The 18,029-nt window shown below is 43.7% G+C and overlaps 1 protein-coding gene across 10 annotated transcripts in view; it reads right to left on the reverse strand.

Moving 5' to 3' along the window:
• Positions 1-18,029, reverse strand: part of cdh23 (cadherin-related 23) — an 874,975-nt gene that overhangs the window by 275,461 nt on the left and 581,485 nt on the right. For all 10 annotated transcript variants that reach the window (XM_069885557.1, XM_069885556.1, XM_069885568.1 and 7 more), the window contains one exon: positions 11,244-11,392. In XM_069885557.1, coding sequence (XP_069741658.1) covers positions 11,244-11,392 — 149 coding nt within the window. The remainder of the gene's footprint in view (positions 1-11,243; positions 11,393-18,029) is intronic.

Below are 18,029 nucleotides of genomic sequence, written 5' to 3' on the forward strand. Positions count from 1 at the left end.
TTGATAGTTATACAAGATTATGAGTGTATGGATTGAGTACATGTAAGCAGACTGTTTCCACTGAGGCTAGCTGAGGCAATAACTGGAGGACATGGGTTAAAAGTGAAAGGGGGGATATTTAAAAGGAACATGAGGGGATCTTCTTTACATAGAGAGTGGTTGGAGTGTGGAACAAGCAGTCAGCCTGAAGTGGTGAACATGGGAACCATTTTGACATTCAAGAAAAATTTGATTGAGTACATGGATGGGAGGGGCATGGAGGGCTGTGGTCTGGGTTAATGGGACATGGCAGAATAATAATTTGGCATGGACTTGATGGGCTAAAGGGCTTGTTTCTATACTGTAGTGTTTGATGGTTCTAGTCCAGTGGTTCTCAACCTTTTTCTTTCCACTCACATACCACTTTAAGTCATCCCTGTGCCATCAGTGCTCTGTGATGAGTAACGGATTGCTTAAGGTGGCATGTGGGGGGGGGGGGGGGGTGGGGGGGAGGCAAAGAAAAAGTTTGGAAACCACCTAATTGACTCTTTATGTGCAGTTTCATAACTCCAAAGGTAATGGGCCAATAAAAATGTTTCTCAAGCAAAATATTTCAGTAACAATTGGGTCTAGAGCAGTGATTCTCAGCCTTCCCTTCCCAATCACATACCACCTTAAGCAATCTCTTACTCATCACAGGGCACCGAAGGCATAGGGATGACTTAAAGTGGTATGTGAGTGGAAAAAAAGGTTGAGAACCACTGTTCTAGTCCCTCGATGCCAAGATAAACTTATTTTCCATTCAAACGACAGAATCTGATCAGCCAGAGGAAGGATTGCTGTCTTCCATACAGTGGCTGGTGTGACAAAATGAAAGGTGGCGAATGGGGTATTTCTCCCACCTTAAATCCAGATCCCTTGAAGTGAAGTTTGCATTTGGGGCTCGAAGGGGCAAGTTGTGCTGCCAGCACCACTGTCATACATGCAAACCTGCCTGACCGAATTGCATCTATCCTGATTTTTATCTCCTTTCAAGTTATTGTATATGTCGATGTATTGGACAATCCTCGAAACTTAAAAATGTCACCTCAAAAATCAGTGATCGTCTTATATTCCAAATATAAAATCCAAACATTGACAGTGAAGTCCCAACACCACTGCTTGCTTTTCGTGCTGTTGTAGTGGAGAATACATTTACAAATGTGTTGGGCTTTTTGATCATTTTCACAGAAACTGTCTTGATGCCAGTCCAAGACACTGACCTTGTGTAAGATTTCAGATAAACAATTTTCGAGTTAAAATCCCAGTGTGGCACTTATTCATAAATTCTGGGTCAGTAAGCGAAGGGTTATTTTGTACTGCAGCATGAAAGCAGTGAATGAATGGCACAAAGGTTAATAGAAATGATTTATAAAAACACCAAACTATTATCGCAGCAAAGACAAATAATACCCAAGATCTTTTTAGGAAGGTCAGGATCACAATGCTCTTTATGGAAAAAGTATTCCTCTCTAATTCAAGTCTCATTAAGAAAAGAGAGCGACTTTGACAATGATACTGCCAGAGCAGAATGATCTTAGTTGCCAGAGCTACAATATTGCTGAGCTAGCTGATCATGTATCCATTCATTGTTTGTGTGCAAAATTCACTGCAAAATTCTCAAGTGGATGTTTCCCCTGGTTAACAAACAGGTAGACCCTGACATCATCAATTGAAATTGGGTGAAACAAACGTGAGATTTGCTGGAAAAACACCATGAGATTTTGCCAAAAAATGCAAGAACAAAACCATCGTAACGTTGAAATATTGTACATTGGGACATCGTAAGTAGGGGTCTATCTGTTCCTAGCTCGTGTTGAAAATGATACCAGGTTTGTCGTCATACCATTATGGTTTGGTATGAGGACACCAATATCCTTGAGCATAAAGCCCTGCAAAAGGTAGTGGGCACAGCCCAGGACATCACAGGCAAAACCCTCCCCATAATCAAGAACATCTATAGGGAACACTGCTGTTGGAGAGCAGCAGCAGTCATCAAGGATCCACACCACCCACCACACGCTCTGTTCTCGCTGCTGCCATCAGGAAAAACATATAGGTGCTACAAGACTCGCACCACCAGGTTCAGGAACAGCCACTACCCCTTCACCATCAGACTCCTCAGTGACAAACTCAATCAGGGTCTCAATTAAGGAGTCTTACTTTGCACATTATTGATTTCTTTTTATCTCTGTATTGCACAGATACATTTTTACATTTTTTTCTTTGTATACATGTGCAGGTTGAGCAAGGTTTTGCACAAGTTATAATTCTGCTTTAGCCACAAGGAAAAGAATCTCAGTGATGTTCAGTCATGTACGTACCCTGACAATAAATCTGAAATCTGATAAACTGTGTCCAGAGTGCATGTGCACCAAAATTCTTACTTGCTGCAGCGAACAGGTAAAGAAGAACTATAATACCAAACTAACTGGATTAAATTAAGAGACAATAAATACACAGGATAGATAGACAATAAATATTCACATTAATCAGAGTTCAAAATAAAGGAACTTGTATTAGTGTGGTCAGCCCTTTAGTGACGTTTGAGCATTTTATTATGTTTTTTACACATTTACTGCTTTCCAGGAAATTATTCCCAATTTCTCAGAACACAGACTGGGTAAAAAGATTGGAACGGGAATAAGGACTCATTCCCGATCCAACATTTTACCTCCTTGACCCCTAGATATTTTCATAGATTGTCTGCAGTTTAAACTGAAGAGAAGGTGATCCGTGTACAATGGGTTAATGAATCTGATTCCCTACTTCACATTGATCGTTAATTAAATGCCCAGATTGTGTCATTTATTTTGAAATTTATCAAATAGAATACTCATTAGAAATGTAAAACTTTTAAAATGATGCAACTCTGAGTTGTTGAACCTTGCTCCTGTTGCTTCTTCTTTTCTATTTTCTTTCTTTTTATCCCTTTTCTTTTGAATCTGGGGAAGAGGTGCTGGTCGAAGAGGGACTCTCCTTTCCTTTTTTTTCTGACCTTATGAATGTTTTTCTATGATTTTATATTCAATGTATTATTGTGTTACGATATTAATTGAACCCTATATTCTGTATTCTTAAAACAAATGAAATATATAAAAAAATCACGGACTAATGAACAGGACGTCCAGCCTCCTTAAATACTGCACTTCAGGTATTCTGTCTAAACTCCTGTGTAAACGGCCACTCCTGGAATGTAGAGAGACACTTCAGAAAGGCAAAATCATGCAAGGCCTATGCAAAAAATGTACAAGTTTCAGGATTAAGTGGAGGTCTGATAGCTGGTGGAAAGAATAAATAAACTGAATGGAGAAATGAGATCATGCCTCAAAGGAATGTCCAAAAGGACAATTCTAATCAATGTTTGAATGTAGCAATCATCGTGATGAGGTTTTAAAATTTAAATGATTGCAATTTCAAGTAAAGGTAGGACAGGAAGTCTTAAAACAATTGGTAGAGCAGGAATATTAGAGTATAGGTGCAGGAAATGCCAAGAAGCTACCTGATGGTAAACACCAGTAATTATTTAACTGACCAATTAGAAATTAGTTTTCTGACTGTCAATATTAAGATACACAAATAACGCTGGACAATGAAGATTTTGTTTCCTGAACACTTTTGGGTGCATTTTATGGATTTAGGGCTGCTGATCATGTACCTTAGATATTACTTGTTTTTATGATTGCCTGTTATATTTTAAGACTACTAGGGTATTGCCCACAAAGCAGGCTATTTTTGTCAGTCCAAGCAGGCCGGGGCATGTACTCAGTGCAGGTGCTATGCAAATGTTGTCTTTGGCCTGGGCATGATTAGTCAGGATAGATGCAGACAGCTCACCTGTACAGATGCTGTGCATTACATTGATGAAGATTGAATTCACGTTGATGCAAATGTTTGTATTGGGAAAAGTTGTGGCTGTCATGTGACAGCACTGCCCCCCTACCTCGTTGGAGGACACACCAGCTGCCAATCAAGGTTTGGTTCCGCCTCACCCATTAGTGCACACCTTGCTGTTGGCCATATGTAAATTACTTGGACTGCACTCTGCAGCCTGCCTGTACTTGGCCTTGGGCCATTGGCTGTTGTAATTAGATTAACCCTCCTCCCACTGAGCTATTGGCCCCCAGTAAATGATGTGGGCTTGTCCCTCCAGCACTATAAAGGTACCTTGTGCTCTTGGTTCTTTCTCTTTGCCAGCTCGGGACCACCCTGCTTCACTCCAGGCCTAGAAGGGTTGGGAGCATTTAATTAGTGTCCCTTGTAGCATAGAGCCGTGTCTGCAGAGTCGAGGGGTGGTGGGGCGTCGTAGTGATTTTTCCCTGATCATTGTATGTACCAGTTCATTGGGTGTGTTATGTGTGTGGGTGTTCTACATCAGTTGCCTTCTGTAAATAAAATCCTTCCCCACATCAAAACTGCGTTCAGAGTCCTTGCCTTTGAGACCTACCAAACCTGTTTCCTCACTCACAACAATGTTCTTCAGCCAATAGCACATTTCCTCCCAAATGAGAAAGAATTTCAAATGCTCAAGTTTGGACATAATCACTTATAACAGAAAATATAAGCATTGAAAATCATAAAATATTTCAGAAAAAGTACACAACCTCCCGTCTTCTTGTTTCACTGCCTCATCCATAGATTTCAAGTCCTGGTGCTGTATCTGGCTACTGGATGGCCACCCCCTTTCACTTTGATGCCCCAGTTGCTCCAGAGTTCATAGAATATAACAGCAGAGTACAGATCATTTGGCCCTTGATGTTGTGCCAACCTCTATAACCCGACTGAACAAACTAAACTGACTTCATCACGCCCATAACCCTCTGTTTCTCCTGCATCCATTCTTGGTCTTTTACTTTCAATCAGAATAGAAACATTGGCTGTTTTTTTCTGCACAGATGTTGCCCAACCTGCTGAGCATCTTCAGCATTTTCCAATGTTTTATTCCGCATTTCCACCAACTGCAGTTTTTCTTTTGATCTTTTTTTTGAGCAGTCTGGGATGGGTGAAAGTGCAACAAGAGTGAATGTGTTGCTGAGGAATCTACAGTGGGAGATGGGTTGTGCCACTGACGTCCCGGATCTCTGACTGACACCTTTTTGCTCACCAGTAGCATCACTTGGCTCAGAGTGGACCCGTTGCAGAGACCGGACCTGGTGAGGCAAAGTATCCATTTGAAACTGGGGGCACTCTATGACAGGGCCATTGATCCACCCCAAAGGGACTCCAAAATTAAGGCCAAGGTCTCCCAGCCTCATACAGCTTCCTGCAACAGGCTTGGAAAAGAATGACTGTGTTCTTTTAATTTCACTGGCCATCTTGCTGTGCAATCTTGCCACCGACGAAATCCAATCAAGAAACCAGAGGGAACTTCTGTCCAATATTTTATCCTAAAGTGGCACTTCCACCCCCTGCACCAAAATGTCTGTCCCCATGTGTGCACTCAAGTTCCTAAACCCACAACTTTCTTTCGCAGAGATGAGAGAGTTCCCACCAACCCATAGCTGACAGCATGAAAAGGTGATCTGTCTGCACAATAATCTTCAGTCAAGCTTCAATGTCTTTAAGCGACATTAACAGGTGGAATTACCTTGCATGATGTAATGACCTCATGACCTTTGGTCCAGTCTATCTTGCAGCAACTCAACCGATTCATTATCCAGATTCATGCAGTACAAAGGACTTGTTTGAAAAATAGGCAGTTTTACATATATCCTCAACATGATTATCCAACTGCACGAAAACCAACAAGGTCGGGTCAGATACAGCAATGAGCTCTCTGAACCCTTCTCCATTAACAATGGCGTGAAGCAAGGCTGTGTTCTCGCACCAACCCTCTTTTCAATCTTCTTCAGCATGATGCTGAACCAAGCCATGAAAGACCCCAACAATGAAGACGCTGTTTACATCCGGTACCGCACGGATGGCAGTCTCTTCAATCTGAGGCGCCTGCAAGCTCACACCAAGACACAAGAGAAACTTGTCCGTGAACTACTCTTTGCAGATGATGCCGCTTTAGTTGCCCATTCAGAGCCAGCTCTTCAGCGCTTGACGTCCTGCTTTGCGGAAACTGCCAAAATGTTTGGCCTGGAAGTCAGCCTGAAGAAAACTGAGGTCCTCCATCAGCCAGCTCCCCACCATGACTACCAGCCCCCCCACATCTCCATCGGGCACACAAAACTCAAAACGGTCAACCAGTTTACCTATCTCGGCTGCACCATTTCATCAGATGCAAGGATCGACAATGAGATAGACAACAGACTCGCCAAGGCAAATAGCGCCTTTGGAAGACTACACAAAAGAGTCTGGAAAAACAACCAACTGAAAAACCTCACAAAGATAAGCGTATACAGAGCCGTTGTCATACCCACACTCCTGTTCGGCTCCGAATCATGGGTCCTCTACCGGCACCACCTACGGCTCCTAGAACGCTTCCACCAGCGTTGTCTCCGCTCCATCCTCAACATCCATTGGAGCGCTCACACCCCTAACGTCGAGGTACTCGAGATGGCAGAGGTCGACAGCATCGAGTCCACGCTGCTGAAGATCCAGCTGCGCTGGATGGGTCACGTCTCCAGAATGGAGGACCATCGCCTTCCCAAGATCGTATTATATGGAGAGCTCTCCACTGGCCACCGTGACAGAGGTGCACCAAAGAAAAGGTACAAGGACTGCCTAAAGAAATCTCTTGGTGCCTGCCACATTGACCACCGCCAGTGGGCTGATAACGCCTCAAACCGTGCATCTTGGCGCCTCACAGTTTGGCGGGCAGCAGCCTCCTTTGAAGAAGACCGCAGAGCCCACCTCACTGACAAAAGGCAAAGGAGGAAAAACCCAACACCCAACCCCAACCAACCAATTTTCCCTTGCAACCGCTGCAATCGTGTCTGCCTGTCCCGCATCGGACTGGTCAGCCACAAACGAGCCTGCAGCTGACGTGGACTTTTTTTACCCCCTCCATAAATCTTCGTCCGCGAAGCCAAGCCAAAGAAAGAGCAACTAAATTATTTTATTACTTATGTTCATTTGTGAAATAGCTGAACATTTCTACTTGTATTGAAACTTATCTGATACCAAGAGCCTCAAAATTATTTGCATAAATGTGAAGTCCAACAGGAGTCATCAAGCAGTTCAATGTAATTAAATTGAACATTTTGTCCATAGTACAAGCTTAGAATCAAATGAATGGCCAATTAAAAAGTTTTAGAGATGTTTGTGAAGTAAAGAATACTGGGCAGGAGACTAAGCTCTTTAACCATTTCCTTGGAAGCGTCCACTTGTCCTTCTGAGCAGGCTGACAGAGCCCTGGGTCTTCATCGGGCCTCTGGTAATGATGGACTCCCTCAGTCCTGAACTGCAATTGCAGATCACCTCAAAACCCCATTATAGGGTTCTGAACTGGCTCAGAACACTCGTTAGGTCACATAATTTCTTGTCACTGCATTGCAACAAGAATACTGTGGCACATTGGTGAGGGTACAAAAGAGAGTCAGAAGAATGTTGCTAGAATTGGAAAATTGAAGTTAAGGGTGCAAGGTTGGACTTAATTTCCTTGGAATGAAGTCAATGAAAGTAAAATCTCATGGTGTTTAAAATGATGAGAGGACAAGACAAGAAGGATTTATGTTCAACAATGAACGAACACTGATTTAGGTATGAGAGGGAAGTTGAAGACAAATTTTTTTTACCCAAATTGGGGGTTGGAACTCCTGCTGAAAAGGATGGTGGAGGCAGTTACCTCGATTACAATTGCACATGGAGATCTGTAACAAGCAGAGCGATGGATCAGCAGCTGGGGAGTGGAAGCAAACAAACTAACTGGTCTTGACAAGACTTACATAATGACCCCCACAACCTTATTCTATTCAGCAAGTTTATTAATAATTCCAGATAAAAGTAAAATGAAAAAAAAAATGTTGCCCATTTGTCAGTGGTCTAGGGTTAATTTTAAAAATAAAATGGATTATGGCCTGTTAGTCGCTACCAATAAATTTCATTGTATGTTCATTGCACTTCTAGGTTTCATTCCTAGATGCTGCTGCCATTTTGAACAACACTAGACTGACCGTTGGAATGTTACTCTTCGATGAAAGCGTTTATCACAGTTAAAAGATAAATCAGAAGTCAAGGGAAGTGTGTTTGTTTGATTTGCAAGGAATCTGTTAACTTTAAAAGCCTAACTTCATAGCCTATCAGACAGATTTATACATAGCATCATAATCCTTAATGTGGACACTTGGGCCGTGAACTATATTCACTGAGTTGTGGAGGAATGTTGGAGACGGCCTTGTCCCTTTCATGATCTTTTCTCCTGTTTTTATTTTGCACGGCTTTTTGAACGAGAGCTTTATTGTATTCATTTAAATTAAATTTAACAGGAGCAGATACAGAAATGCCTGCTGTAATCTATGAGCATGTCAATAAACTAAAATAACGTCAAGTTAAACTGTTCAGTAGTGTTGTATAGTGATTTTGATAGAAAATGAATTTTCCATGGCACAGGGGTTTTCTGGTCCAATAATATTTTTCTTGCAGTGTAACTGCTTGGAAAACTGCCAGAATTAATATTGTTTGGTCCGTGACTCCTTATATTTTTCAGTATGTGGGCCACAACCAAAAAGGTTTGTCCACACCTGGTCTAACCCCTCCAACCCTGCGCTCGCTATCCTGGTCATCTCCCCTCTGCACTCGAAATCTGAGTGAAGGATTCCAACCCGAAACATTGGCCATTCCTTTTCACCTATTGATGCTGCTTGACCTGCTGTGTTCCCCCATCACTTATCACTTGTAACCTCTGTCCTTCATTTATTGTTTGAGGATAGTAGGTTGCATTGGTGTAGGAGTCTGCTCAGGACAGGGGCAGCGGGGGTGGGAAGGGAATGTTCCCCTCGAGAACACTGAAGCCCCTCGCACTTTCTAATGCTGGGCTATTTCCCTCAATTACTGCTTTTCTGCAAAGATTGGAAATTAGACCTGGAAGATATTACTGTCTCATCCCCTCCTGTCTACGACTGAATATTAAGATCTATTTACTTAAACACTCAAAAAGACAACCACTGAATTGCAACTAGATCTAACATGGAGAATAAACATTTCGCAAGTTGGCAGAAATTAATCACACGTTACAGACAAACTAAATCAGTTAACATATCAACATATTTATTTGCTTTTCACCACACTCCCAACATTTGTGAAAAGAGATTACTGATAACACCATATGGAACAGTAAAAATCTGAAACAGGCTGTCGTGCAGATTGGAGGAGATGCTTGTGCTCCAAGCAGGAAGAGTGTTTTTGGGTCCTGAAGTGTTATTTTTCTCTCCATTCAGAGAGGAACCTGTCAATGTTTTACCAAAAGGAGCATCAACAACTCAACCCTGCTAACAGCACGTGTCTGCAAAATCACTCACAACTTCATGGTGAAGGAGAGAAGAGAAAAGGCAGTATTTATTTGTATATATGAATGCTTGTCCCCTATGTGTATTGTTGTCTGTGTGTTATGTCTGATTGTGTGTCTGCGTATTTAGCACTGAGGACCTGAGAGTGTTCTTTCATCAGGTTGTACTTGTACAATCAGAAGACAATAAACTTGACTTAAAAAAGAAAGAAATCTTCTAATGATTTGGTTGACATGTCTGAAGCCTCAATTAACTTGACGAAACAAGCCTAATGCAGAAATTCAAGCAACTAGCAAAAAAAAATGTGGAAAATGAACAAGTAAAAAATATGGAAGTTTAAAATTGGTGACTCCCTGGTGATTATTTCGCCAATTCACACAACCCCCAATCTCAAGCAACTGGAAAATTCACTTATTCACACATGTGCTGGATACTAGGGGTTTTACTGTGTGTGATTTTCTTAGTACTTATCACAGTGTTAGTGCTTCCCAAAACATTTTGCAGCCAATTAAGCTATTTTGGTGTCACCCTGATGTAAATGTGGAATATGTGACAGCCAATTTATCAGAGCAAGTTTCTTACAAATTGGAACACAATGTTGCTTCATAATAATCATCTGATTGACAACGAATGAGGGAAAGATATTGGTTTGAGCACTGGCCGAGAATATAGAAGAGTTCAGGAACAGGTCCTTCGGCTAAACGTGTCTGCAATGGACGCAGTGTCAATCCAACTCATCCCATCTGCCTGAATGTGGTCTGCCCCATTTCAAAATATCTGCGTTCACCCAAAAGATGGGACTGGAGTCTAAAAGTGCACTCCCACTGCACGTGTGGGAGAGCGGCCCAGATTGATATGTGCAAGTCTCTAGAGTGTGAGCTGAACCACACTCTGAGAGTGCTACCCACAGAGCCATGTTGATAACACTGGACAACAAATGTTTTCAAAAGGTTTTGGTTCCAGAACAAAAAATGGGGATTATGATAGACAACTTCAAGATGAACACAAAAATAATTTCAGATTTGCTGTTTCATAAAGGAAGTTGGAGAAACATTAAATGAACCTTTATTGAATTTAGCATATTTAATCACATAATGATGTTGACACTTCGCTTTAGTTCAACTGACCTAAAAATGTTTTTACTCACCATTTGATGCCTCTCGTGTAAATGTCCAATGATAGTCGGCCAGCATTGATGGATTCCTGTTGCCCTGATACCGCTTTTCCATGGTCGTGATGTCCTGGTGAAACCTTTCACCATATTCGTCACTGACTACACCAAGATGAGCAGGGAAGACGTCCAAGTGCGAATGCAGAAAATGAACTTTCAATGACATATTGGACTTCATGGCTTTGGATGCATGAAGTAGAGTTAAAATGTAACAGGAAATCACAAAAAAAAGGTTATATCTAAGAAATGGTATGTGATAGGACAATTTTAAGATGATTTTTGTGACCAGCAGTCCAAAATCCAGAAAATACACCCATAAAAGTCCAGGAGGCATAATCTTCATTGTCCAGTGTAATCAAAGTCATGGCTGTAAGGTGACACATGATGAAAAAGCATTCTTGATTGGTGGGACAAGCAGTAAGTGCACCTTCCTTTGGAATGGGAATATATTCAAGGATTTTTCGACATCAAATGTGAAAGGCAGTGGAACACAGGATCTGATGAAGGATCTTAGAGCTAGACTATTAAGCAAGAATATCCAGCACTGGGGAGCCAGATGATCTTAAAGGAGTGATGATTGAAAATCACATGGATCTTTTCTCTTTTGCATCTGGCTTTTTGTCTCAAATTGTTCAGACAACAGCATCCGGGCAACTTACCTGCAGCACACGAGTAGACTCTGTAATGTTCTCGGGGACACTGGCCTCATAGGTGTTCTGCAGGAAGATGGGTCGGTTGTCATTGACATCCATCACTGTGACATACACGGTGGCCGTCCCAGTCCTTCTGCCACCGGCAGGCCCATTATCTGCAGAGATAAGACCAAGTCATAAATGTGCACCAACCAAAACGATGAGATTCTTTCTCGAGCTCAGAAACGTACTTCAAAACTTTTCTCAGGCATGAAAATCCATGCACAGGGCCATGTGAAAGTCAAAGGGGCACTCATCATATGTTCACTTCTACTGTGGGCTTACCTCTGCCCTGTCATCATCTCCATCCCGTCCTCACCTCTGCCCCATCACCTCCTCAGCCCTGTCCCCACCTCCGTCCTGTCCTCACCTTCTCTGCCCTGCCCCTACCTCCATCTTGTCCTCACCTCCACCCCGTCACCTCCTCTGCCCTGTCCCCACCTCCGTCCTGTCCTCACCTTCTCTGACCTGCCCCTACCTCCATCCTGTCCTCACCTCCACCCCATCACCTCCTCTGCCCAGTCCCCACCTCCATCCTGTCCTCACCTCTGTCTGTCCTCACCTCCGCCCTGTCATCACCTCCATCGTCACCTCCTCTGCCCTGTCTCTACCTCCGCCTGTCCCTACATCCACACTCACCTCTGCCCTGTACTCACATCTGTCCTGTTCCCACCTCTGCCCTGTCCTCACCTCTGCCTGTCCCTACATCCACCCTCACCTCTGCCCTGTACTCACCTCTGTCCTGTTCCCATCTCTGCCCTGTCCCCACCTCCATCCTGTCCTCACCTCCACCTGTCCCTACATTCGCCCTCACTCCACCCTGTACTCACCTCTGCCCTGCCCCACCTCTGCCTGTCCCTACATCCGCCCTCACCTCCGTCCTGTTCCCACCTCTGCCCTGTCCCCACCTCCATTCTGTCCTCACCTCTGCCTGTCCCTACATCTGCCTCACCTCTGCCCTGTACTCACCTCTGTCCTATTCCCACCTCCACCTGTCCCTACATCCGCCCTCACCTCCATTCTGTCCCCACTTCTGCCTGTCCCTACATCTGGCCTCACCTCCGCCCTGCACTCACCTCTGTCCTGTTCACCTCTGCTCTGTCTTCACCTCACCCACTCCTTTCAATATTCTCTTTTCTAAAGCAACCATTCACTTTTAAAAAAGCTCAGGATAAATGCCAATGGAATAAATAAAGAGGACATGTATTATTTAGCAGGGAAATGAAATAGATGAGAATTATCCTCCTATGTATAACAGGGAGCAGTGAAGTTAGGAAGCTTTCAGAAGATGATGTTGCTCCCCTTTGTGAAGGCCTAAATCACTGGAGAATCAGCAGGACTTTCAGGGCGGGGGGGAACACACCATTTGACAGGGATGGATCTGATTGGGTAATTACTCTGTCAATTGCTTCTGAAGACCATGATGCTTTGAGTGACCCCAATTAACTTTTTACAACTCTCTACTTTCATGAGATTTGTTCAGGATAATTACTTTACTTTCAGGTATAGATGTTGTTGTAGGCTGGACATGAATGCCACTTGCATTCATGGAGTAAGGTAGCACAGAAAGAGATACCAATCCACTGAGTTCACAATGATCATTACCCACCCAATTATACAAGTCCCACTTTTATTATCCCCACATTCCGCTTAATGACCACTCACCAACACATTAGGGCAGGGCTGCACAAACTTTAACTGGCTTTGGCCACATACAAAAAAATAAGGAATGTGGGCCAAACAATATTAGGCCCAACAGTTTCCTTTAACAGTCTGTTAAAAGTCTGTACAGAGGCAATGGCAATCAGGCTAGGTATTTGAACCCCATTGGAGAGCGCGGAGGCTTCACTCCCTGCTCTCCATGGGTCTGCACCAGCAGCAGCGCCTGCTGTTACAGCAGCTCTGGCAGTGCCACCATTTTTTATTCTAATGGTCCACTTAAAATGGGCAATGGGCCAGGGTTGGCCTGTGGAACGTACTTTGGCCACCCCAGCATTAGGGGTACAATTACAGTAATGACCTGATCTACCAATGTCTTTGGAAATGTTGTCACAAGAAGGATATCAAGTCAAGTTTATTGTCATCTGATTGTACAAGTACAAGTACAAGAAACTGTGTTCTCCGGTCCTCAGTGCAAAACATGCAGATGCACCACCAGACATAAAACACCTACCAACAATACATATGCAGGACAAGTAATTCATCTTTAGAAATAAATAATGATTGTTTTGTACATATGAGATTCTCCGATGGTCAGTGTGAGCAGTTCATTTTCATGAGCATCCTCGCTGTCCGTGGGAAGAAGCTGTTCCTCACCTGGTGGAGCTGCCTCTGATCCTCCTGGATCTCTTTCTCATTGAGAGCAGCTGAAAGATGCTGTGTGTGGAATGGAAGGGATCCTCAATGATTTTGCGCGCCCTCTTCTGACAACGATTCTGATAGATTGTGTCGATGGGGGGGGAGGGAGGCTCCATTGATCCTCTCTGCCACTCTTTGATCCCGTGGATTTATCTCTTTGCGGCAACCGTGCCACACTGTGATGCAGCTGGCCAGGACGCTCTTGATAGAGCTCCTGCAGAAGGTTAACTTACTGGTGGCTGGTAGACTTGCCCGATTTAGTCTTCTCAGGAAGTGTAGTCGCTGTTACGCCTTCCGGACAAGTGAGGAGATATTAAGTGTCACTAGTTAGTGAACTCCAAGGACCTTAGTGCTTTCAACTCTCTCTACTACAGAGTTGTTGATGTATAGGGGAGGTTAGTTGTTCCTGGTCATCCTGAAGTCCACAAGCAGATCCTTCATCGTGTCCACATTGAGACTTGGGTGGTTACGCTCGCACCATTTCATGAGATTTTCCACCTCTTCTCTGCAGTGCAACTCAATGTTGTTGCTGACGACTGTTGTGTCAACTGCAAACTTGACACTGTTGGAGCTGGATCTGCCAATGCTGTAGCATGAACAGGAGCGATTAAGCACACAGCCCTGAGGCGTGCCAGTGCTCGACATTCTGTTTTTGATCCGGACTGCAAAATTCTTCACACATCAGTACCAGATACTGAATCTGGGACACTGGAGCTGTGAGATAGCAGCTCCACGAGGTGCACCACTGTACCACTCTCCAGGCTCGAGAATGAGCTCAAGATTAATTAAAGCACATGGGGGTCTATTCTATGGGAATAAGGAACAGTGATCCCAATAGGAAAAAGACGAGTCAAAATGATTAAAACATTGCAAGAAATCACATCTATAAAGTGTTAAAACTCATTTATTGAATATAATTTCAATGAGTTATTGTTTGCTAAAACACACCAAAGTGAGAAATCTTGTAAAAATGAATTAGACAAATGCTCAAGCAAGGAACAATGAAGGAGACCAAGATGGATGAAGGGATGAGAATCAAATCATGGAGATAAGAACTGTGTTAAGCACACTGAATCTCCCCATTTCTAACCTCTCATTCCATTCTCACAACTCCAGGATTTCTCATGGTTATGCAGCTCAATTTAAATTTAACTTTTTGAGTAAAATGAATGGCGTCAGAAATGAACAGACAATGCAACTCTTCAAAATAGTTTTACTGCTGAGAATTTTGGAAGAAATACATTTTCATTGTTTTAAGTAGATTTAATGTAAATTAACACAAAAATCAGGTTTATTTGAAGAAATGCTCCTTTTTCTATTTAAAAAAAATATTTTGACATACAGCATGGTAACCAGCCCTTCCAGCCCATGAGCCCATGCTGCCCAAATACCGTAATTAAACTACAACCCTCGTACGTTTTGGAAGGGTGGAAGGAAACCAGAACACCCAGAGGAAACCCATGCAGACATACAAAATCCTTACAAACTGCATTGGATTCAAACCCAGGTATCTGGCGCTGTGATAGCATTGCGTTAACTACAATTCTAACTGTGCTAACAATGAGAAGTGGATATGTCTAGGTTATATGATCTATTTCTCCCACATAAATAGGACGGCACTGTTGGCATAGCAGTTATCGAAATGCTTTTACAGCACCAGCGATCTGGACCCGGGTTTGAATCCTTGCACATTCTCCCTGTATCTGCCTGGGTTCACTCCAGTTTCCTCCCACCATTCCAAATGCACCGGGGGTATTGGTTAATTGGGTGTCTCCAACCTCAACCGATGGTCAGAACACTTCCAATCTCTTTTCAGTGCCAACCGCTCAGTCCAAGATTCCGCCCTGCTCCAGCTCCCTCAACAGCCCCTAAGGCTAGAGCTGGATGTGGTCCTCACCCGGGAAGAGACATATAAGGCAATTAAACAACTGAAAAGTGGCAAAGCAGCAGGTATGGATGGAATCCCCCCAGAGGTCTGGAAGGCTGGCGGCAAAACTCTGCATGCCAAACTGCATGAGTTTTTCAAGCTTTGTTGGGACCACGGAAAACTGCCTCAGGACCTTCATGATGGCATCATCATCACCCTGTACAAAAACAAAGGCGAGAAATCAGACTGCTCAAACTACAGGGGAATCACGCTGCTCTCCATTGCAGGCAAAATCTTCGCTAGGATTCTCCTAAATAGAATAATACCTAGTGTTGCCGAGAATGTTCTCCCAGAATCACAGTGCGGCTTTCGCGCAAACAGAGGAACTACTGAAGTGGTCTTTGCCCTCAGACAGCTCCAAGAAAAGTGCAGAGAACAAAACAAAGGACTCTACATCACCTTTGTTGACCTCACCAAAGCCTTCGACACCGTGAGCAGGAAAGGGCTTTGGCAAATACTAGAGCGCATCTGCACGAAAACTGCACGAAAACCAACAAGGTCGGGTCAGATACAGCAATGAGCTCTCTGAACCCTTCTCCATTAACAATGGCGTGAAGCAAGGCTGCGTTCTTGCACCAACCCTCTTTTCAATCTTCTTCAGCATGATGCTGAACCAAGCCATGAAAGACCTCAACAATGAAGACGCTGTTTACATCCGGTACCGCACGGATGGCAGTCTCTTCAATCTGAGGCGCCTGCAAGCTCACACCAAGACACAAGAGAAACTTGTCCGTGAACTACTCTTTGCAGACGATGCCGCTTTAGTTGCCCATTCAGAGCCAGCTCTTCAGCGCTTGACATCCTGTTTTGCGGAAACTGCCAAAATGTTTGGCCTGGAAGTCAGCCTGAAGAAAACTGAGGCCCTCCATCAGCCAGCTCCTCACCATGACTACCAGCCCCCCCACATCTCCATCGGGCACACAAAACTCAAAACGGTCAACCAGTTTACCTATCTCGGCTGCACCATTTCATCAGATGCAAGGATCGACAACGAGATAGAAAACAGACTCGCCAAGGCAAATAGCGCCTTTGGAAGACTACACAAAAGAGTCTGGAAAAACAACCAACTGAAAAACCTCACAAAGATAAGTGTATACAGAGCCGTTGTCATACCTACACTCCTGTTCGGATCCAAATCATGGGTCCTCTACCGGCATCACCTACGGCTCCTAGAACGCTTCCACCAGCGTTGTCTCCGCTCCATCCTCAACATTCATTGGAGCGACTTCATCCTTAACATCGAAGTACTCGAGATGGCAGAGGCTGACAGCATCGAATCCACGCTGTTGAAGATCCAACTGCACTGGGTAGGTCACGTCTCCAGAATGGAGGACCATTGCCTTCCCAAGATCGTGTTATATGGCGAGCTCTCCACTGGCCATCATGTCAGAGGTGCACCAAAGAAGAGGTACAAGGACTGCCTAAAGAAATCTCGGTGCCTGCCACATTGACCACCGCCAGTGGGCTGATATCGCCTCAAACCGTGCATCTTGGCGCCTCACAGTTCGGCGGGCAGCAACCTCCTTTGAAGAAGACCGCAGAGCCCACCTCACTGATAAAAGACAAAGGAGGAAAAACCCAACACCCAACCCCAACCAACAAATTTCCCCCTGCAACCGCTGCCACTGTGTCTGCCTGTCCCGCATCGGACTTGTCAGCCACAAACGAGCCTGCAGCTGACGTGGTCATTTACCCCCTCCATAAATCTTTGTCCGCGAAGCCAAGCCAAAGAAAAAATGTCTAAATTTAAAAATAATATAAATTTGGAATAACCTCATTCTCATCTCCAACCATCTTGGAGTGATTTGCGCAATTTAGCCTCCAATTCTTTCCCAAGAGATCTGTTGTGCTGTTGAAGGACAGTTTCTTGAGCCAATTTGAACCCATGTCCCAAGATCTGCCTGACTTGGAATAACTTGGAACAGATGCTTTATTTACAGTCTTTTTAAATTCAGAGTGTGCAGTTATAAAATATATATTTCTTAGTAAAGTTAAGTTTTGGTTTTTGGTCTCAAACAGAGACCCACATAATTCTTTAAGATGGCAGATAGCAAACCATTTTCAGAGTCGAAGCGTCTGGAAAAACAGAGCAATAAAAATAAGAATTGAAAGCTTCATTTAATTGCTGGAACAATAATGTGCTGAGAGATGGCATTGGTTCAAATAAGAAAGTTCTTGCTTCAATGACCCTGACAGACCAGAGTCCTGGGATCATGATTCATATTTTTTGTAGAAGGCATTATAACTTCAAAGATAGAAATGATGTCATGTCACAGGATGAAAGACACTTCAAGAAGCTGCATTTTAATATTGCACCAGGAGACATCTGAGTAGAATGACAAAGACATCCTCAAGAGAAGGTCCTGTTGTGTTTGTCCTTAACATGGGAGGACCACAAAGTCAGTGGCAATGAAGAAAGGCCACTTTACTGTCTCTTTGAAAAGAGGGCAGTTCTACTGGGTCCTTTT

The sequence above is a fragment of the Narcine bancroftii genome, chromosome 6, assembly GCF_036971445.1.
Source record: "Narcine bancroftii isolate sNarBan1 chromosome 6, sNarBan1.hap1, whole genome shotgun sequence".
NCBI classification, from domain to species: domain Eukaryota; kingdom Metazoa; phylum Chordata; class Chondrichthyes; order Torpediniformes; family Narcinidae; genus Narcine; species Narcine bancroftii.